The sequence below is a fragment of the Pelophylax lessonae genome, assembly GCF_965119305.1.
Source record: "Pelophylax lessonae genome assembly, chromosome: 5".
In the NCBI taxonomy this organism is placed as follows: domain Eukaryota; kingdom Metazoa; phylum Chordata; class Amphibia; order Anura; family Ranidae; genus Pelophylax; species Pelophylax lessonae.
The window spans coordinates 35,273,920-35,298,084 of NC_138772.1; the positions used below are offsets into that span (position 1 = coordinate 35,273,920).

Below are 24,165 nucleotides of genomic sequence, written 5' to 3' on the forward strand. Positions count from 1 at the left end.
TTACATAATTTTTATTTCATTTTTTACTAGTAATGCGATTTTTAGCAGGACTGCGACATTGCAGCGGACAGATCAGACGCCTTACTGACATTGACACTTTCGGGGGGGGGGGGGGGGGACCAGTGACATTACTACAGTAATCAGTGCTAAAAATATGCACTGTTACTGTAATAATGACACTGGCAGGGAAGGGGTTAACACAGGGACGACCAAAGGGTTATGTGTGAGCCTAGGGGGGTGTTTTCTAACTGGGAGGGGGGGGGTGGGCTTGTGGAATCAACACAGAAACCTAATAGAAGGATCACAGTCACTCTGTTCATTCCAGAGAGAACAACGGTCTGCAGTGTTTAAAACAGCAGAGCGTCACTCTCTCTCTCCATGGGGAGCGATCGCAGGTGCCCGTGGATCGGCTTTCCCCCTGGGGGTGGGCATGCGCCCCCAGGAGCACTCCTACGGACCGCTGCGCAGGTATGGCGGTTAGCAGCCGAGCCAGACTGCCGCAGTATATCTGAATTGATATAAAGTCTTGACTTTTTTTGTTTAAAAATACCAAACATGTTATACTTACCTCCTCTGTGCAGTTGGTTTTGCACAGATCAGCCCGGATCCTCCTCTTCTCGGGTCCTTTGCTGGCGCTTCTAGCCCCTCCCTCCTGCTCCTTGCTATGGGGGCATCCGAGCTGAGCTACTGCTACGTATGTGCATTCAGATGGAGCCGTGGCTCGGCCCGGCCCCCTTTCTCTCCTCATTGGCTCACTGACTGAAAGCAGTGGGAGTCAATGGCGATGGGGCTGTGTCTCATCCAATCAGGAGGGAGAGTCCCAGGCTGCCTTGGCCCTCGTGCAACAACGCGGGATAAAGATGGGGCTCAGGTATTGGGGGGGGGGGGGGGGGGTTGTTGCACATTGAAGGTTTTTTTATCTTAAAGGAGTTGTAAAGTCAGGAAGGTTTTTTTTTAATCTTAATGCATTCTATGCATTAGGCTAAAAAGCCTTCTGTGTGCAGCAGCCTCCCTCAGTCCCCCGAATACTCATCTGAGGTCCCTCTGTCCAGCGATATCCACGAGTTTCTAAGACGTGCAAGATTTCCCCCTCCAGACTGGCCCTCATCAGTTGCTGCTACTGTCACAGTCAGCTAGTCAATCAGGTGAGAGAGGGGGCGGGTCTCAGTGTCTGAATGGACACAGGGAGCAGTGACTTGGCTCGGGTGCCCCCATAGCAAGCGGCTTGCTGTGGGGGCACTCAACAGGAGGGAGGGGCCAGGATCACAGAAGAGGAACCCAAGAAGAGGAGGATCCGGGGGGGTCTGTGCAAAACCAACTGCACAGAGGAGGCAAGTATAATGTTTGTTATTTTTATAGCAAAATAAACTAAACTTACAATTGCTTTAAAATATAGGATGCATTAAGAACAAAACCCTTCTTCCTTTAGACGCACTTTAATACTTGAAGCATACGAAGTAACAAAACGACAATTACTGCAGGGCACAGACCTGACATTAGTTGGGCGGCAATTTTGCCTGGAGATGGGCCTTACTGACTTGTGTATTGTAGCGCAGCACTTCCTCCTTTCTCACTTAGGCAAGAAAAGCGTTGCTCTCCTGCTGCCTCAAGGTAGTCTGCGCATGTGCCGGGAAACCCAAGGGGTGCGCAGATGTGCTGCAGGTCTCTGCTAGGTCCTAAAGGCTGGACAGAGCCCTATGGCACATCTGCGCATGGACTGGATTTTTAAAAATGGTAGCCGAGATGGACAAATTACAAGGTACAGGGGGGGCCCTGACCTCAACAAGGGGCCACACATAATTTCACTATATACAATATATTGCTAAAGAAAACGGCTGTGGGCACACTACACAGTGCAGCCTTCTCTTGTTTGAAAAGTGCAGGAAAGATGAACTAACCCTTTAATCACCACAACCACCATCAAAGTAGGGCCATGCCCGCTCCTCTCTGCTTGTCTGAATAGTCAGCTAAACTGTGAAAGTCCAAAAAGTGAGCAACTAGTGCTGGACTTTCTTGGAAAGCCCCAAATCTTCTGTTAAGTTCATGCTATGCGTGCACTTTTTTTTTTTTTTTAAACTATCTTAAAGAGAAAAACAATAAAAGTGACCAGCATCATTATTTCCCTTTAATGTATATTTATGCCAAAGGTTTTTTAGTTTTGTATAGAGTAGGGGTGGGAATTTATTACCCCTGTCAGATATATAAAATTTTTTTTTTTTTATATATATATATATATATATATATATATATATATATATATATATATATATATATATATATATATATATATATATATATATATATATATAGTGTGTGTGTATATATATACACACATATATAATGTGTGTGTGTATATATATATATATAAATATATAATATATTATGTGTGTGTGTGTATATATATATATATATATATATATATATATATACATATATATATATATACACACACACACACACACACAATATATATATATATATATATATATATATATATATATATATATATATATATATATATATATATATATATATATATATATATATATATATATATATATATATATATATAGTGTGTGTGTGTGTGTGTGTGTGTGTATATATATATATACACACACACACACACAATATATATATACATATACATATACACACACACATACATACATACACACATACATACACATACACACACACATACCATACACCAATGTCTATGTTAGATTTTAACAGAAAGTGAGAGAAAATGTCACTAAAGACAACAAGAAACAATAGAAAAGCTCTCCAAAGCCCCATTAGTTGTTACCAGAGCAGGTACTCCCATTGAAAGTTTTCTATCATGTTCTGGTAAAATTCTGTAAATTTCTCCATAACTTCCTCTTCCAGTAACAACAGTCACCAGGACAAATCTCCACAGTGGGGACACTGCAATAAAAACTGGCTGAGGTTCTAACCCAGTATTGCTCAACCTTTTTTCAGTCAAGGCACCCTTTAAATTTATGAACAGTCTTGAGGCACACCAATCTAAAAAGTAAAACAATATTCTAATAGTTTTACATAATAAATCAAAACACATAGGACCCCCAACGTTAGAGGGGATTTATTCTTCAAAATCGAATTTACTTTTGCACACTGGTAGTGACTAGTATGCCAATGTTTCTCTTCTCCCTTATTTTTTCTCCATCACTCAGCTAATGTGACCCCAGTGCTGACAGAGAGGGGTAGGGGAGGGTCATTGGTTGTAAGGACTCTGGCAGCTAGAAGGTTGCAATGAAAACCTGTGGCTTTGTGTAACTAAAAGGCAGGCTTCATCCCTCTGCTGGCTTGTATACAATTTTGGGGAAATTTTAGGCATTTTTCTAAGGCACCCTGGTTGAAAAAGTCAGTTCTAACCTTGCCACACTAACTATAAAAAAAAAAAGATTCAAAGGTTTGGCTTCGTACCGCTTTGTGTGAGCTGTGCCAGGACAAGGTCATCCAGTGCAAAGATGCCAAACTGCTACCCCCCCCCCCCCCCGTTCATGATGTAAAAGCTTAGGGGATCCTACAGGCAGCAGTCTCTCGCTTGTCTAAATCACTGCCTTGCAACAGAAGGAAGGCGCCCCCATCCTACAGTAAGCCTATAGCACTCAGGGTAACCGCCCTTCCTGCCCACCCCTTAGCCCATCTCTGCATGAGCATAGCCAGGTGTATTAGAGGCTTTTTCTTGCCTGTTTGTACACACCAATGCAACTTGCAGTACAATAGCAGAATTGTGCATTTTGTGGTCCTATGGACCTTTAAATGTGAGCGCCTGAAAAACATGCATAAACGTGTTTTTCAAGTATTTTTACAAGCTCCTATTAAAGAGTCTATAGGTGGAATTAACAAGGAGTGGAGCAAGCACAGGCTCGCACCACTCTTCTAAACATAAAACTTGGAGCAGAAGCTGCTTCCTGATTAACAAAAAGGGGTGCACCTCTCCCACCGCCCATAGAAGCGATCCTGCGGCGAACCTGCCACTGGGACCACTTTTATGTGAAAGAGGACCACCAACCGAGTAAGAAAATACCGGAGTTATGGCAGCTATCTGCTGCCATAACACCTGTATTTAACGTCAAAATACTGATGTAAAACTGCAGCGGGCAGTCCGGGTGGTTAATTAGGGGCAGATCTGCGATCGTTTCTATTTCACTCTGAAATAGAAACTGGTGGGTAGACCTGAAACAGGTCTCTCTGCTTAGGTAATATGGTGCAAGCCACTCCCAGGGGTGGATAAAAATCAATGATTTGCTTAAAAAAAAAAAAAAAAAAAAAAAAAAAAATCAGATTTTTTCAATTACATTTTTTTTTATTTTTACCAAAATTTATTAAAATAAAATGCTTTTGGAGTAAAAATCTATCAGTTCACTGTTTAAGATACAGTAATAATTTAGTTTATTCCTCATGAAATGGAGCTTAGTTATGTAGCATGAGGCTGTATATTCTACAATATTTACATTTTTTTGCTAAACTCAGTGAATCCAAGCTCTGCAAGCTGAGATAACATGCACTGCAATGATGCATTCACACAATTTCATAGTAGCCATGAGATAAGTTTAGGAATATTCCTTTATCCCATTGTTTTACAAATCTATGTACACTACAAACTGTATGATTGACTCTTGTAGGATTCTGATATCGCTGTTTTACTAACCTGACCGCTTAATATTCTAAATAGGAATATTAAAGATTCTAACTACCAGCAAGAAGTCGTCCTTATATTTAAAGAGCACCTATCATTTGAGATCCATCATGGCAGTGCCCGTTAGCGGGCATCCACTCACATGCTGCCGCCACGTCCCTCACCTTGTTCTGTCACTGCCGCATTTCCCAGCGTCCAATGAAGTTTCGAAATGCCCAACAAGCAAAATCCCATCAATTTCAATGGCCCCTGTTCACATCTGAGTGTTTTGTCACCTGAAGCAAAATGCCTAAAGCCCAAAAAAGTACACGAGGTTCTTTTTTGGCAGATTACAAGCATTTTTGTTAGAGGTCAATGCCTTCCTCCAGACACCTGCAAAAAAACACCTAAAAGAAAAGGCCCAAAAAAAATTAAAAAACCCCGATAAAAGCCCAACCCCCCCCCAAAAAAAATCCCTGAAAAAAGCCCCCCCCCCCCCCCCCAAAAGAAAAAAAAAAAAAAAAAAAAAAAACACCTGAAAAAAAATCCCCCATAAAAACCTGAAAATAGCGCCCCCCCCCCCCAAAAAAAAAGCCTGAAAAAAGCCCAAAAAAACCCGCCTGAAAACAATACGCTCAGGTGTGAATGAGACACAGAAGTGTTCACACAACAAGCAACACACTGCGAAGTACGGCATTCTTCACCTTGATAATTGTCGCGCTTCGGGAACCATGTGACCAAACGTGTATGTATGAATGGGGGCTTAGATATACACTACAGGGATATAAAACTTCACCTAGAAAGTTGACAATCATTTTCAGATACACATTTCGCAATATTCTAGCAGCCCAGTCACAGAAAAAAGTACCTGCTGGCAAACGGCGACTTAAAAAAAACATATCTAGCATATACAATAACTACAAAAGTCATATTGTAATTTATATCTTATTAAAAATGTCCTCCCCATTTCAAATCTGCGGAGCTGTAAATTTCTGTTAAATGCAAAATGGCAGCCTGATAATAAAAGGAGCGCCCCCCCCAGAAATGGGGGGCTCACTGATTTTCCCAGAATTCTGCACTAAGATACAAGTCAGATTTTTAGGCATCCCCTGCAACAAAAATGTCATTTTTGGTCAGACACCCCCAAAAGGTAAATAACCGCAGGTGCAGCAGCTGGTTGATAATTATGAAACCACTCCCATTAGATTCACTTCCCACATGGACACAGAGAAACAAACCGCTATTTCTTTAGAATAACAAAAAGGAAGGAATCTGCAACAAAGTTTGTTATAATCCGTGCAATGTACAGAGATCACTCAGAGGGGAAATGTTGTTTCTCAAGAGAGGGTTAGTCATGGTTCACATATATGTGATGCGGGAACCCTGCAAATCCACTGCGGGTTCCCGCATTGCATTCAACTCGCAGGCAGTTCACACTGCCATATGCAAATTGCTGGGGGGTGTCAATACAAAGTTAACGACACCCCCAGATCAGTTCGCATATCGCACTGCGAACTGTCAGTTCGGACATGAATCAAATCGCATAGGTGTGAACAGGGCTGTTAGAAATCATGGGGCCCCGTATAGCCTACTCGGCAGGGCAGGGCTTTTGTAAACACAGCTGACCGGTCTGCTCTCATAAAATGATCACAAAGGCCGCCTGTGAACCTTCTATATAGGATCACAGGTCTCTATGATCATTTCACAAGCCCCTCCCCCATACAGTTAGAAAACACCCCCCCAAGGCTCACACTTAACCCTTTGATCACCCCTAGGTTAACCCCTTCCCTGCAAATGTCATTACAGTAACAGTGCATATTTTTAGCACTGATTACTGTAGTAATGTCACTAGTCCCCCCTCCCCCCCCCCCCCAAAAAAAAAAATGTCAGTTAGGGGTCAGATCTGTCCGCCGCAATGTCGCAGTCTGGGGAAAAAAAAAAAAAAAAAAAATCGCTGCCATTACTAGTGAAAAAAATAAAAATATATTAATGGCATAAATCTTTACCCTAGTTTGTAGACGCAATAACTTTTGCGCAAACTAATCAAATACAGATAACTAATCAATCACATATTGGGATTTTTTTTACCAAAAATATGTAGCAGAATACAAATTGACCTAAAGAGATGAAAAAAAAAAATTGACACTTTTTTTTTTTTTCTTTAATTGGGAATATATATATATATTTATTTTTTTTTCCCTTTTTTTGGGAAAAATTTTGCCCCAGAATTTACGCTTTATTTTTGTTTATAGCGCAAAAAATAAATATTGCACAGGTGATCAAATACCACCAAAAGAAAGCTCTGTTCTGGGGAAAAAAGGACATTCATTTTAATTGGGTACAGCGTCGCACGACCGTGCAATTGTCCGTTAAAGTAACGCAGTGCCGAATCGTAAAAATGGCCTGGTCATTAAGGGAGGAAATCCTTCCGGTCTAGAACTGGTTAAAAATTGCGTGAAACTTATCGCCCAAAAAGGAGCAGGAGCTTCTTCTGGTCAACAAACCGGCATAGGGCAGCCCACTGAAGTGCATAGGGGATGCCCTATGTGGAACACACAGAATCGCGTGAGAAACACCCACACAAAATTGCACGCGGGACTGCGAGTTCCCACTATGCAAAGTGTGAATGGGGCCTTAGATCTCATAGAAGCCTTCATCGGTTAACATTGTTCAAAAAGTCATTTTCAATCACCTGCATCTTTCATTGTATATAGACAAACCATTTTGTTTGGTTTTGGACAGGGTAATGAGTTTTAAAACTCTCAATCTCAGAATATGCTCTGGATACACTTTAAATATCTGGTGATCTTGTCATGAAATTCTTTGCTCAGGCACTTCCTGTTATAGGGTGACAACACTCTGTTAATGTCTCCCAATTGCACTCCTAAGTGGTCACCCTGTCTCATGGGCTTCTGAAAGAGACTAATGACTGCCTCCGCACACACTGAAATCGGATGGTCCACTGATGGCATAATAAGCAAAACTGCCCCCAAAAAATGCCATTGCTGGGGTGAATGTAGGCAGGAATTGGCTGCAGGAGATCAGAAGCCCTGGAGATGCAATAAAGGCTTACACAGACTCATTGAAACTCTAAGGGGTTATTTCCACTTTAAAGGGTAAGGAACTGATATTTCAGAATGTGGCACACAGTTAATTGAATGGTTTCCTATATCTCTCTGCCGGTGAGATATCCGATCTCAGGTTCCCCGGCCTGTGGACCTCAGTCAGGTCCTGTAGGATTCTTTCCTTGAAAATTTCCAAAGAACCTGAATCACTGCCAATCGTGAGATCAGAAAGTAAATATATAATGGTGACATTTGAGAGAACAACTTCACTACTTTGCATACACAAAGAGTAGGACAGTCTCTACCCACTGCATACAGAATGTAATTGTATCCTGCCATCAATGATTAGATCTAGGTAAAATAAGTTTTGAACCTGTAACCATTTTTCTAGGTAAATATATTTGTAAAAGTGCTATTGACATGAAATTTTCACCACATGTCGGTAACAACCCATGCAATCCATACATACAAAGACACCGAAACAATAAGTTCAGAAATAAAGTGTGTAATAAAATGGAATGACACAGAAAAAAGTATTGAACACGCTATTGAAATGTATTTAATACTTGGTACAAAATCCTTTGTTGGTAATGAGAGCTTCAAGACGCCTCCTGTATGGAGAAACCAGTCACATGCGTTGCTCAGGTGTGATTTTGGCCCATTCTTCCACACAGTCTTCAAATCTTAAAGATTCCGTGGGCCTCTTCTATGAATTCTGATCTTTAGTTCTTTCCATGGATTTTCTATTGGATTTAAGTCATGCGATTGGCTGGGCCAATCTAGCAGCTTTATTTTCTTTCTTTGAAACCAATTGAGAGTTTCCTTGGCTCTGTGTTTGGGATCATTGTGTTACCGAAATGTCCACCCTCGCTTCATTTTCATCATCCTGGTAGATGGCAGCAGATTTTTATGTCTTGGTACATTTTTCCATTCATCTTTCCTTCAATGATATGAAGTTTTCCAGTACCGTATGCTGAAAAACAGCCCCACCCCATGATGTTCCCACCTCCAAACTTCACTGTTGGTATGGGGGTGTTTTTGGGGTGATGTGCCATTTGACCTCCAATCATGGTGTGTATTATGGCACCCAAAGAGTTCAATTTTGGTGTCATCTGACCAGACTATATTCTCCCAGTATTTCACAGGCTTGTCTAAATGATGTGCAGCAAACTTTAAATGAGCTTCAACATTATAGTTTGAACTGGATGGACCGATGTCTTTTTTCAACCTCACAAACTATGTAACTATGCAACATACTTTTTCTTCAACAGAGTCTTACGTGGTGAGCGTGCATACAGGACATGGCGGGTGAGTGCATGACTATTTTTTTTTCTTTTAGGTCCGGTTCACATTTATGCAAGTGCGGGAAGGCTGCGAATCCGCAGCCTGTTCCTGCATCGCACACGCACCCCCGGCAGTTCACACTGCCATATGCAATACGCTGGGGGTGTCAATGTAATCTTAACGACACCCCCAGTTTGATCGCATATCGCAGTGCGATCGTGCAGTTCGCACAGGATCGGATCGCACAAGTGTGAACCGCTGTGCGATCCGATCCTGATGCGGCTTCCAAAAAGGGTCCTGTGCGTGTTTGCTGCGGCTGCGGTGCGAATTTAGCCATACAAAGTGTATGGCTAAACTCGCACCGCACTGCCGATCGCATGTAATGAAGGAGCAGTGCGCTCCGACATTACATGCGAACCCGGCACTCGCACAAGTGTGAACCGGGGCTTAAACAATTGTACCTGCTAATTCCAGGTCTTTCTGAAGCTCTCCACAAGTGGTCCTTGGCTCTTGGACAACTCTTCTGAAAATTATTTTCACTCCTCTGTCAGAAATTGTGCGAAGAGCACCTGGGAGTGGCCGGTTGTTGGTGAAATTAAGAATACGGCCCCAACAGTGCTCACTGGAACATTCAGAAGTTTAGAAATCCTTCCGTTACCAATGCCATCAGTATGTTTTGCAACAATGACGTTGCAAAGGTCTTGAGAGAGTTCTTTGCTTATACCCATCATGAGACGTTTCTTGTGTGACACCTTGGTAATAGGCCATGAGTTCAGACTGAACCAGCTGATATTAATCTGCACTGACAAGGAGTAGGATTGCTTTTTATTTACTGATAGATTTCAGCTGGTGTCTTGGCTTTCCATGACTTTTTGCACCTCACTTTCTTCACGTGTGCAATACTTTTTCCCTGTGTCATTCCATTTCATTACACATAACCTCATTTCTGAACGGATTGGTTTTGATTTCTTTGTATCCATCAATTGCATAAGTTGTTACCGACATATGGTGAAAATTTCACGTCAATAGCACCTTTAGAAATATATTTATCTAGAAAAATGGTGACGTGTTCAATACTTATTTTACCCGCTGTAAATGAAAATAGGATACATAATTCCTAAGTATGGACTGTCTGATAAAAGGGATGCTTTAATAAATAGCATCCATAGGGACTAAAATGTTCTTCGATGGGATGAGGTATAGATCGCGACATCACCACCACACCTCTCCACCTTGTCCAATCAGAGAAAAATTTGCACACATTGAGATAATGCAAAAGCATTTCCTTAACTGCTTGCCGACCGCCGCAAGTAGATTTACTGCGGCGGTCAGCCCCTCACAGGCAAAGTGACGTATATTTACGTCACTAGCCTGCGAGGCTCTGGGGAGCGAGTGCGTGCCGCTGCGGGCGCGGTCACGGGACCCCCGCGCGTGTGACCGGCGGACCCGATGTCCGCCGCTCACTCTGCGATCGTCGTGTGTAAACAAGCTGCCTATCATTCTCCCCTGTGTAGAAACACTGATCATACGGTTCTACTATGTAGGACCGTTGATCAGTTTAACTACAGCTCAAGCCACAGCCAATCAAAGTTAGAATCACGCCCCTAGGGACACACACAGCCCCTCCCTCTCAAGTTAACCCCTTCACTGCCAGTGTATTTTTACAGTAACAGTGCATATATATAGCACTGATTACTGTGGAAATGTCACTGGTAACCCCAAAAGTGTCAAAAATATCAGTCAAGGGTCCGATCTGTCCGCCGCAATGTCGCAAAAAAAAAAAAAAAAAAAAAAAAAAAACGCAGATCGCCGCCATTACGCGTTAAAAAAAAAAAAACAAAAAATGACAAAAATCTTTCCCTTTGTTAGTAAACGCAATAACTTTTGTGCAAACCAATCAAAATACGCTTTTTGCATTTGTTTTTACCAAACATATGTAGCATAAAACAAATTGTCCGAAAAGGTTAAAAAATTTTGATTTTTACTTTTTTTTGGGGGGAATTTCATATAAAAAAAAATGTGAAAAATATTGTTATTTTTGCAAAATTGACGCTCTTTTTTTGTTTATAGCGCATGATCAAAAAAATTGCACAGGTGATCAAATACCACCAAAAGAAAGCTCTGTTTGTGGGAAAAAAAGGACGTCAAATTTGTTTAGGTACAGCGTCGCACGACCGCGCAATTGTCTGTTAAAGTCACGCAGTGCCGAATCGCAAAATACCCCCTGGTCTTTTAGCAGCCAAATCCTCCGAGGCTTAAGTGGTTAAAGGCGCCTGTGCAAAGCAAGTGACCTCCTGTGTTCTCTAAGCAGGAGAACAGCTGCTGAGCACAGGACCCGGAAGCTAGTGGACAGTGCTAGAGTAGCAGGGTCTACTACAGAGATCTCCAGCTTACATGAGGATCTGACAGGTAAGGCACATACATACTGACATTGGACCAAGATGGACCTGGAATACCTGGTATTCAGCTTTAAGTGACCTACTGTGGGAGCAGTGATTTGTATTCCTAGTGGCAGCAACATGGACAACCAGAGTATATTTTTGGATAAACTATCCGTATGCAAGTTTATGTAGACGATCCTGAGATATAGGGTTCTTTAGTGTAGTACGTCCTGGCCACACTAGTAGTACGTCGTGGCTACTCCATGCCCCATCTAGTAGTACGTCGTGGCTACTCCATGCCCCATCTAGTAGTACGTCGTGGCTACTCCATGCCCCATCTAGTAGTACGTCGTGGCTACTCCATGCCCCATCTAGTAGTACGTCGTGGCTACTCCATGCCCCATCTAGTAGTACGTCGTGGCTACTCCATGCCCCATCTAGTAGTACGTCGTGTCTACTCCATGCCCCATCTAGTAGTACGTCGTGTCTACTCCATGCCCCATCTAGTAGTACGTCGTGTCTACTCCATGCCCCATCTAGTAGTACGTCGTGTCTACTCCATGCCCCATCTAGTAGTACGTCGTGTCTACTCCATGCCCCATCTAGTAGTACGTCGTGTCTACTCCATGCCCCATCTAGTAGTACGTCGTGTCTACTCCATGCCCCATCTAGTAGTACGTCGTGTCTACTCCATGCCCCATCTAGTAGTACGTCGTGTCTACTCCATGCCCCATCTAGTAGTACGTCGTGTCTACTCCATGCCCCATCTAGTAGTACGTCGTGGCTACTCCATGCCCCATCTAGTAGTACGTCGTGGCTACTCCATGCCCCATCTAGTAGTACGTCGTGGCTACTCCATGCCCCATCTAGTAGTACGTCGTCAATTGGTGAGGTCAGGAGGTCCGAAATTAAAGTAGAGTGTATGATGCCTGTAGGGGTACCATAGGGCCTAAAGTTTAGGGAGTGTGTCAAACACTTCTGACCAGAATCAGCTGGCTGCTGAACGTGACCACTAGATGCAGTATATGGGGAGGAAAGTGCCCACAGAATGTCAGTGAATATCCCAGTACATAATCAGTTATTCTGGAAGGTAAAAAAATACCACTGAGTTTATTGCAAAAGTATTGCATCAACATAACTTTTATTTTTGCCCAGATGTGTGTCATACTGTCATTATCCTCCAAGTCTATTGGCTATATCTAGGTATAAGAGAGGGTGTTGCTGGGCTGGGGCAGAGAGCATACTGTGATAAAAAAAAAAAAAAGTGTTGACGGGGCTGGCACTTCTGTTTGAACAGACAATTTTGGGATGAAATCCTGTAAACCAGGGGGTCTCCAAACTATGGCCCTCCAGTTGTTTAGGAACTACAATTTCCATCATTCCTAGTCATGTCTGTAAATGTCAGAGTTTTACAATGCCTCATGGGATGTGTAGTTCTGCAACAACTGGAGGGCCATAGTTTAGAGACCCCTGCAGTAAACAAACATTTTAGATGATTAAGGTCCCTTTCACAGCGGGGGATCGATCCGCCGATCCCCCACTGAGCAGGAGGATGACAGCTGTGAGACACAGCTGTCAGTTCCCCATGCATCTCTATGGGGGAAATCGGATGGGAACGGACCGTCGGTCTGTTCTCATCCGATCCCATCCACTGGACGGATGGAAAATAGGGTTTCCATCCATCCAGATTTGACGGATTGGATGTCAGCGGACATGTCTCCGCTGACATCAGATGCCCCATAGGGATGCATGGGGGGACCGTTCAGATCCGCCAAAAAAACGGACAGGCGGATCTGAACGGTCCGCCTGTGTGAAAGAGTGCTTTAATCTGGAAAATTTTGGCTGTCATGGAAAAAATCTTTTATTTGGGAAAAAAAAAAAAAAGTTTTCTGTATTTTTTCTATAAATGTTGTTGTGATATCTTAAGCGTATGTTATTTTATTTGAGGGTGGTATCCTTCAACTAATATACTTCAAGGTATGCTTTTTGACAAAGCATTGAGTATTTATAGGGTTCAATTTTTACCCCTCTTTATACCGCAGTAAAATTTGTCAGAGGTTCTAATCCTTTCCCACGGTTTTCAAAACAAAGAAATTAAAAAGTTTTGGCTTTGGATACAATTGAATACCACCCTTCACAACCGGGGATCCTCCAGAGGTTGCTAGGGGTTCCTTGAGAAGAGAACAGTGACTGCGGATGTAGGGGGCCACCTCTACCCTGGCCTGCCGACGTAGGGGGCCACCTCCACCCTGGCCTGCCGACGTAGGGGGGCCACCTCCACCCTGACCTGCCGACGTAGGGGGGCCACCTCCACCCTGGCCTGCCGACGTAGGGGGGCCACCTCCACCCTGGCCTGCCGACGTAGGGGGGCCACCTCCACCCTGGCCTGCCGACGTAGGGGGGCCACCTCCACCCTGGCCTGCCGACAAAAAGGGGCCACCTCCACCCTGGCCTGCCGACAAAAAGGGGCCACCTCTACCCTGGCCTGCCGACAAAAAAGGGGCCACCTCTACCCTGGCCTGCCGACAAAAAAGGGGCCACCTCTACCCTGGCCTGCCGACAAAAAAGGGGCCACCTCTACCCTGGCCTGCCGACAAAAAGGGGCCACCTCTACCCTGGCCTGCCGACAAAAAGGGGCCACCTCTACCCTGGCCTGCCGACAAAAAGGGGCCACCTCTACCCTGGCCTGCCGACAAAAAGGGGCCACCTCTACCCTGGCCTGCCGACAAAAAGGGGCCACCTGTACCCTGGCCTGCCGACAAAAAGGGGCCACCTCTACCCCGGCCTGCCGACAAAAAGGGGCCACCTCCACCTTGGCCTGCCAACAAAAAGGGGCATGTCTATATCCTACTGATCATGCCAATTTACCATGAGATGTAGGTCTAATCATTTTAGAGGGGCTTTTAGATGTACTAAACAAGTTACAAGAGAGGTAGCAACAAATACAAGAGATACATTTCAGATTTTTGACAGCACACCGATTGTAGTGTAAATTACCAAATACAGGAAGCTAATCCCAAAGGCATGCAATCATTGGCATGCAACCCAACAGCAACTTACTACCTAGTGCTTAAGACACAAGAACGATGGGCTAAAATGTCTAAGTATGAAGGTGATTGAATTCCATGTATTTTGTGGAAATTTCCACACAGGATTGTTACTTGAATATGTTGTAGGCAGATCAGGCAGTTGTCAGCAAAGGGGTTAAATCTAATGGTCACACTCACGTGGATCTGAGTCCTAACCCAACAACAACATAATGCCTGTGTCCTGCATGCAAGGACATCCTGAATAAGTACATTTGGGACGAAGAGGCTCAGTAAGCTCTGTGGCCCTACAGCCCTGGGGCCCCAGGTTCAGCTCCCAGCAAGAGCACATCTACATGAGTAGGCTTTGCTTGGGTTTGTGTATTCCTTTGTGATCTGACCTCTTCCCAGATTTCAAAAAACATATTGGTAGCCTAATTAGCTTCTCTCCCGCTTCTGTGCCCTTGATTGCTCTGGAACATTCGGTTTACTGCTATAGGCAAGGCACGACATATCTCCTACTCCATCTATGAATTGCTGTGTTTGTTTTGCTGTAAAACATATGTACTTGTCTTTATAAAGTTTTATATATCTGTATTTGTCACCTTTCACACATTTTGTCACCTTTGCACACTGAACTATACAAAACATTGATACATAAAAAAAAAAAAAAATTATAAAAAAGAGAAATTAGATTGTAAGCTCTTTTGGGCAAGATCTGATTAAGGCTCCTTTTATACATTCCGGTCCATCGGCGGACTCCGTTTGTCTCAACGGGGGATCGATCCGCCGATCCCCGCTGAGCAGGCGGGTGGCAGCTGTGTCTCCACGCTGTGTGCAGAGATGAAGCTGTCAGGTCCCCATTCTTCTCTATGGGGGAATCGGATGGAAACGGACCGTCTGTCCGTTCTCATCCAATCTGATCCACTGGGCAGATGGAAAATAGGGTTTCCATCCATCCAGATTTGACGGATCGGATGGCAGTGGACATGTCTCCGCTGACATCCGATGCCCCATAGAGATGCATGGAGCATCCGTTGAGATCCGCCTGAAAAACTGACAGGTGGATCTGAACGGTCCACAAGTGTGAAAGGGGCCTAAGCCCCGGTTCACATTTGTGCGGCTGCGGAGATCACATGTAATTCGGAGCGCACTGCTCCTTCATTACATGCGATAACCTGTGCGGATGTGAATTCAGCCATACACTTTGTATGGCTGAAATTCGCACTGCACCAAAGACACACAGGAGACATTTTTTCAGCAGCATCAGGATCGGATCGGATCGCACAGTGGTTCACACTTGTGCGATCCGATCCTTTGCGAACTGTGAGATCGCACTGCGATATGCGATCAAACTGGGGGTGTCGTTAACATTTAATTGACACCCCCTGCGTATCACATATGGCAGTGTGAACTGCCTCTTGTGCGGATGCGATGCGGGAATTCGCAGCCTTCCTGCATCGCACAAGTGTGAACCGGCCCTTAAGGTTCAGTGGTATCTTATCTAGATCACTTTGTAGAACATTATGAGAAACCATAATGAGGCTGCTGTATATAGGTGCTGTAAATATCTCCTAAACTTGCACCGTTTAGGAGATATTTACTTCGCATGCAGCCGATGACGTCATCCGCGCATGCACTCTGAAGAAATGGCCGCCCGTGCCGTTTCTTCAGAGCCCTGTGCTGTGACCGGCGGCTCCCGTGCGCATGCGTGGGAGTGACGTCACGCGCTCGGGCCAGTAATACACCTGGAGTCCGCAGACCCGGAAAGGAAGATGGGCGAAAATGGATGCGGCCGGCAGTGGGGACAACGCGGGCTTCATTGCCGGTAAGTGTCACATAATGTGCTAGTATGCGATGCATACTTGCACATTATGCATTTACTTTGCAGGGGAAGAAAAAAAGAAAAAGAAAAAGAAAAAAAAAAAAGGAAGAGTTTACTTCCTCTTTAAATGCCCAGTAGGCAAGTGGTTAAAAGAGAAATTAGATCATAAGCTCTTTTGGAGCAGTACATGACTGGAAGTTCAGCATTCTCTGTATTGGTCATCCTTATTGTAGAGCACTATGAGACACAATAGCAATTTATACACGATCAATGAAACAACCTGTAACAATGTTACAGTAAATAGATTGTAAGCTCCTTCAGGGCAGGAACTGATATGAGGCTCAGAGATACTGGCATTATTCACCCTTATCTAGATCACTTTGTACATCATTACAAGACACAATAAATAATATTACGATATAATAAAAATAATTTTTCATAAAGGAGAAATGAGATCATAAGTGCTTTCTCATCAGAAAATTACTGAAAGTTCAGCATTCTCTGTATTTGTCCTATTTATTGTAGGGCACTATAAAAAACAATAGCAATTTATACACTATCAATGAAAAACTGTAACAATGTTACAGTGAATAGATTGTAAGCTCCTTCAGGGCATATTTGTTACGAGGCTCAGAGATGCTTGTATTAGCGCGCCCCCCCCCCCCCCCCCCCTATCCATTTCAATTTGTACAATATAACAAGAAACAATCGCGCTATATAAATTATTACGATATAAAAATAATTTTCATAAAAGAGAAACTAGATTGTAAGCTCTTCCGGGGCAGGAAGTAACTGGAAGTTTAGCATTCTCTGTATGTGTCATTCTTATTATAGGATGCTATAAGACACATTAGCAATCAGTAAATATAATAACATTATAGTAAATAGATTGTAAGCTCCTTTGGGGCATAATTTGATAAGAGGCTCAGAGATATAGGGATAGGTCACCCTTATTTACTGTATGGCACTTTATACATAGTTACACAAGAAACAAATGCGAGTATGTACAAAGTGCCATACAGTAGAAACAAAAAGAAACAAATGATATCAAATTATGATAAAATAAAAATATTTTTTTAAAGTAAAAATTAGATTGTAAGCTCCCTTGGGGCAGGGATTTATAAAAGGCTAAGAGATACTTGAATTTGGGATATGTCACCCTTATCTACTGTATAGCACTTTGTACATACTCACAACAAACAATAGCACTATCGAATGAGGATATAAAATAAAAATTATAATAGAAAAAAATTAGATTGTAAGCTCCCTTGGGGCAGGAATTTATAAAAGGCTAAGAGATACTTGAATTTGGGATATGTCACCCTTATCTACTGTATAGCACTTTGTACATACTCACAAGAAACAATAGCACTCTATCAAAATAATATAAAATAAACTATTTTTAATGGAAAAATTAGATTGTAAGCTCCCTTGGGGGCAGGAATTAATAAGAGGCTCAGAGATACTTGGATTTGAGATATGCCACCCTGATTTATAACAATTTGTACATACTCACAAGAAACAATGGCACTCTATCAAAATTATAATATAAAAAAACTATTTCTAATATGAAAATTAGATTGTAAGCTCCCTTGGGGCAAGAATTGATAAGAGGCTCAGATATTTGGAATTGGGATAAGCCACCCATATATACTGTATAGCACTTTGTACATACTCACAAGAAACAAACAGCACTCTATCAAATTAGAATATAAAATAAACTATTTTTAATAGAAAAATTAGATTGTAAGCTCCCTTGGGGCATGAATTGATAAGAGGCCCAGAGATACTTGGATTTGTGATAGGTCACCCTTATCTACTGTATAGCACTTAGTGCTATTGTTTCTTGTGAGTATGTACAATCAAATGATATAAAATAAAAATAGAAAAATTAGATTGTAAGCTCCCTTGGGGCAGGAATTAATAAGAGGCTCAGAGATACTTGGATTTGAGATATGCCACCCTGATCTATATCAATTTGTACAGCATCACAAGAAACAATAGCACTGTATCAAATTAAGATATCAAATAATTATTTTCAATAGAAAAATTCAATTGTCAGCTCGTTTGAAGTGGGAATTGGCATGAGCTTCAATATTCTCTCTTGACCACCGTAAAATCCAACAGAACTTTTTATATATATATATATATATATATATATATATATATATATATATATATATATATATATATATATATATATATATATATATATATATATATATCTCACACACACACACAATAGTATTTACTAAACATTCTATGGTTTTAAAATAGTAAACAAACAGAATAATAATACAAGAATTCTATTTTGATTCACAACTACAACTATAGAATACATATAATGGATGAATAGCAATGGATGGCGCCCCCTTATTGCTAGGGTGATCCTGAATAATATATCATTCTAATAAGAGCTCCTTGTGAAGGATAACCCTTCTCCTCTGCCAGAGCTGATCTAAAAATACAAGGCTGGTAAGAGTATCCTTTTTATAGAGCAGGATATTGATCTGAGCCTTTCTGCTGCTGCAATGCAATCCAATCCAATCCAATCCAGGGAGCAGATGAATGGGGACTGGAGCATGGCAGGTGCTCTGTGCAGCCCCCACCCAGCCATCCAGCCAGCCCTGACTAAGCATTGCAGCAGCAGCATGCTCAGGTGAAGATCTGACTACTTACAATGTAGAGCAGGTTCAGCACACATAGGGAGTTCTTGGAGCAGGTGAAGCCTCCACACACCATGCTGGCAGCTCTTAGTGTCCCTTTCTGGTGATGTCCTGGGCCAGGCAGAGGCAGCAAAAGGGTCTAAAAGGCTGGGAGAGGCGACAGCTGTGACTGATGTCTCCCCACCTCTCTTCTTAGGTGGAAATAGGCAGCAGGAGGGAGGAGGCTGAGCCTTTCTCTTACATATAGATGTATGGAGCAGACTGCATAGCGCCCTCTAGTGGCCATTCCTGGAAATGCATGTCAGGAAGTTGGACTTCCTAAAAATGTATCTAAAACCAAGAAGAAAAATAAATAATGTAATACAATGTACTATACCAGTCCTTAGGCTGAATTCACACCATGCCATTCATTCTTCTTTTTCTTCATAAACCCAAAAGCTAATATTTATTATATTGCAGCTTACCAATTCTTAGATGTGATGGCTGCATTAGTTTCCTTTTTTAGACTTTCTTTCTTTTACTTTCACCTGATGATCTGGGCAGTGAGTTTTTTTTTCCCAGCAAAACAAGCTGTCCTGCCGATGTAGCAGTTATAGTGTTGAGACAAACCATTTACCACTGACAGGGGTGTTTACAATATTCAGCCTTTATTCATATATCTCCCTTCTAGATTGTAAACTCTAATTGTCCAATGTCCAATTCCTCCTGTATTGAATTGCATTGTCTACCCTCATATTGTAAAGCGCTGCACAAACTGTTGGCGCTATGTAAATCCTGTAAAATAATAATAATAATTGTATATATATATATATAAAAATCCTATAAAATAATAATAATTATATATATATATATATATATATATATATATATATATATATATATATATATATATATATATATATATAAACATTTATTTATTTATTTATTTATTTCAGATACTTATATAGTACTGTCAATTTACGCAGCGCTTTACATATACATTGTACATTCACATCAGTCCCTACCCTCAAGGAGCTTACAATCTAAGGTCCCAAAATCATTCATGCTTACATACCAGGGCCAATTTAGACAGGAGCCAATTAACCTACCAGCATGTCTTTGGAGTGGGGGAGGAAACCGGAGTATTTATCCCCAAAGGTAAAAAAAAACAACAAAAAACAGTTTGCTGTAACTGGTTATAAAGTGTTGGCTGGAGTTTTGCTTCAATTTGTTAGTATATTTAAATCTGCAAGGACATCTAACACTGCCCTCCCGCCCAGACTGACAATGCTGCTGTCCAAAGGTGCCCCCTGTGCTCCTTCATCCAGAGTGGAGGCACTCTATTACAGGAGGTGTGGTACTGGGCAGATCACCAGGTGAAACTAGAAGGAAGACGGCTTAAAAAAAAAAGAAAACTAATGTAGCCACCACATCTAATGATTGTCAAACTGCAATATCTATAATAATAAAACGCAAGTGTCCCTGCGTCCGTCCCTGTGTCCGTGGATTGCGCTACTGCGCATGTGCACCACGGACAGCCATTGGGATTGGGACGCAGAGAACACTGGGCGGCGCTGGGTGGGCGTGTATTCGAGCAGATCCCCGCCCACCTTTCAACATCCGCCGGCCCTGGCTGGGGGTGGCGTTCCGATCTGTGGAGACTGCCACCCCCCGAAGTGCGGAGACTGCGGCCGGCCCGCGGCCTTTAGGAGAGGCCAGGGATTGGGCCTGCACGGGGCGCCCAGGATGACGGACACCCTGAGGAGGCGCCGGGAGGACTGAGGAGACGCGGGAAGCCGGGACTGAATGGAAGAGAAGCTGCCGTGACCGTGAGGTAAGTGCACGGGGGGGGGGGGGGGGCGCTGGCATCTCTGCATTGATTGGGGGCATTGCTGTGGGCACTCTGCGATTGGGGGCATCGCTGTGGGCACTCTGCGATTGGGGGCATCGCTGTGGGTACTCTGCGATTGGAGGCATCACTGTGGGCACTCTGCGATTTGGGGCATCGATGTGGGCACTCTGCGATTGGGGGCATCGCTGTGGGCACTCTGCGATTGGGGGCATCGCTGTGGGCACTCTGCGATTGGAGGCATCGCTGTGGGCACTCTGCGATTTGGGGCATCGCTGTGGGCACTCTGCGATTGGGGGCATCGCTGTCGGCACTCTGCGATTGGGGGCATCGCTGTGGGCACTCTGCGATTGGGGGAATCGCTGTGGGCACTCTGCGATTGGGGGCATTGCTGTGGGCACTCTGCGATGGGGGGCATCGCTGTGGGCACTCTGTGATTGGGGGCATCGCTGTGGGCACTCTGCGTTTGGGGGCATCGCTGTGGGCACTCTGCGATTGGGGGCATCGCTGTGGGCACTCTGCATTGACGCCCCCCCCCCAATTGCTCAGTCTAAAGGTTTGCGCTCAGAAAATGTTTTACTTGCTCAGCAAGGTAAAAACTTAGAGGGAACATTGGCAGAATAGGTAGGGAATTTTGATAACATCGTAAGGGCTGAGGCACAAGTCCTACTGCGCATGAGCAGGTGCATGCGCACCAACGGATCGGGCAGCGCCATCTCTTATAACAAACATACATCCCATCTCCATGGCACACACTGCGCCGATCGGACAATCCTATTCCCTACTCACACGCGCACGCCCACTATCTCATTGTCAGGTCGGCGCAGTGTGGGGCATGGGGATCGGATTGTCGGGTCGGTGCAGTGCCGGGTCAGCGCAGTGTGTGCCAAGGAGATTGGATGTATGTTTGTTATAAGAGATCCCGCTGCCCGACCCGTTGATGCGCATGCGCCGGTGCATGCACATTAGGACTTTTGTCTGACACCTTACGATGCTATCATAATTCCCTACCTATTCTGCGCATGCCCAATAGGACGTGTGACGCAGGTACAAGCTGCTGCATGATGAATCCACAGCTGATCTCAATCGGAAATGATGTAGATAGGGAAATCTGATGGGGTAGGGAAATCTGAAACACCGGGCGAAACTGTTGAAGCGGCGGGTGTGCGCGAGCACGCGGCGGGTGTGCGCTCGCGCGGACTTACTGCTAAGCGGCAGCGGGTGTTACAAGTGGCGGCGGGCGAGCGATGTCACGCGAGAGACGCTTGGTCAGCTCTGTGCGTGTCCTCGATGTTGCTAGGGCAACAGGGACGCTATGCGCAGAGCTGGCTACGTCATGCGGCTCTCGCGTTGTTAGAAAAAAAGAACGAGATAAGCGAGAGCCGCTCAGTCAGCTCTGCGCATGTCCTCAACATTGCTAGGGCAACAGGGACGCAGAGGTAACAGAGGCTCTCGCTTAACTGGAACAAGTCTGTTTTTACAAATGTTTGACCACATATGTTCTAGCGCCAGTTAATTTAACAGGCTTAATGTCTAGTATTACATATTTGATTTTCGGTTTAACCACTTCAGGATCACTTGCAGGCACTGTACTGTGGATGGGTGTCTCCTGTACATCACTGGCCTCTTCCGGGTACAGGGGATGTAAACCCCCCCCCCCCCCCCCCCCCACGCGCACCCACTGTGTTTACACACACAATGGGATTTTGTCAGCAGGTCCCAAGTAATGATTCCTGGCTGGGACCTGCTGATCGGCTGTGTCCAATTACAACCCAGAGCTCTGTGTTGTGTGCCTCTGTACAGAGGGAAGAATATCAATAATAACATAACAATATGTTTCTTCTCCCAGCCAGTGTCATTAGAACAGTGACAGTGTGTAGTATGATTACTGATCACTGTATTAGTGTTGTGATGTTAGTGTCAGTTAGTCAGTTCCCACCCAGTGTCAGTTAGTGTCAGATAGTGTCAGTTAGTTTCAGTTAGTGTCAGATTTCTGGTTGCACTATCACACTCCCACTATAAGTCACTGATCACCGCCATTACTAGTAGAGATCGACCGATTATTGGCAAAGCCGTTATATCGAGGGCCGATCTGCACTTTCCCCTATATGGGAATCGGCCACCAAGGTGACCGGTATTGCCGATATTTCGGGAAAGTGCTTGTACCAGAGTGATGCCTGCAGCGCCGATCGCTGTGTATTCAGGGCTCGGGAGTGACAGTGAGTCTCTCACATCCTTCCTGTCTGCTTTAAACAGTTCCTCCTCCTCCGCGGTGGAAGCAGTCTGGCGGCCGGCCCCGGGTGTCACCCTGATCTTCCCTGACACACTGACACCCCCCTAATGTGTGGCACCCGGGGCGGGCCGCCCCCCGCCCCCCCTATTGGTACGCCACTGTGCGCATGCGCACATGGGCAAGAACGGTCGCAAAGATTCATGTGCCAGTGTGCACGCGCGGGCACCAAAGCAAACGCAATGCGTGAAAAATGCTGGCACCCAGTGGTCTATTTAAAGTCAGCAGCATCAGCCACTAGTTGCTGGATGATCTTCAGTTTCCCTGTGTGTTCCTGAGTTTCTGTTCCTGCTATTATTGGATTTCCTGTTACCGACCCGTGCTTGCCTTTGACTTGTCTTTTCTCCATTCCTGGCCTTGTTCCAGTGACTCCGCTTCTGCATGCTGATCCGTATATGACCCCGGTTGACTTGCTGCCTTACTCCTGGCTGATATTCTGTGCATGACTTCTGACCTTTCTCCTGACTCTGCTCCTGGGTCTCCCTTTTGCTAGGTCTCACCTGGTACTCCTGCCCAGCAAGGCACCCTGCTCGTCAGCCACCATCCAGCGGACATCACCTCATCATCTCAGCCTGTCGCAGCTTCTCTGAGCATAGCATTTGCTGTTACCACATTCAGGGGTGCTCTGCACTTAGTCGCAAGGAAAGCCCTTTTAGCACTTCGGTCTCCGACCAGGTCCGTGACAGTGGGTGAGAGAGAGGGGGGGGGCGGAAGAGGGAGTTGAGAAAGGGGGGTGAGATAGAGAGGATGATGAAAGGGGGGTAAGAGAGGGGTGAAATGGGGGGTTAGAGAGAGAGGGTAGGGCCATCTTACCGAATGGGTACACTGGGCAGTTGCTCGTGGGCTCCACTTGCCCGGGGGGCCCCACCTGCCCAGCGACCCAGCCCCAGCCAAGCATTAGTCCCAATTCCCGTGTGCATCCTGCCGCCGAACTTAGCAGGTGGCAAGCGCCTGTCGGCCTGCGCTGCTCTCAGGCCACTTGAGCCATGGAGGGGGAGCCCACAACTGCAGGAATGCCTGTCCGCCTCCACGGGAGCAGGCACACACAGGACAGTCGAGTCTGACTCCCGTCTGTGTGTGTGTTAACCGGACCCAGCCGCCCAACTTGAAAGCTGTCATTAGCCTGGCACTATTGTACCAATAAATATCGCCTTATCG

At 44.5% G+C, this 24,165-nt stretch overlaps 1 protein-coding gene across 1 annotated transcript in view; it reads right to left on the reverse strand.

Moving 5' to 3' along the window:
* The window catches only part of TSPAN13 (tetraspanin 13), a 111,356-nt gene extending 92,246 nt beyond the window's left edge, over window positions 1–19,110 (reverse strand). Inside the window, exon 1 of the mRNA XM_082259078.1 lies at window positions 18,903–19,110. Within this exon, the coding sequence (XP_082115204.1) occupies window positions 18,903–18,965 (63 nt within the window). The 5' untranslated portion in view covers window positions 18,966–19,110. The remainder of the gene's footprint in view (window positions 1–18,902) is intronic.
* Between the last annotated feature and the right edge of the window lie 5,055 nt (window positions 19,111–24,165).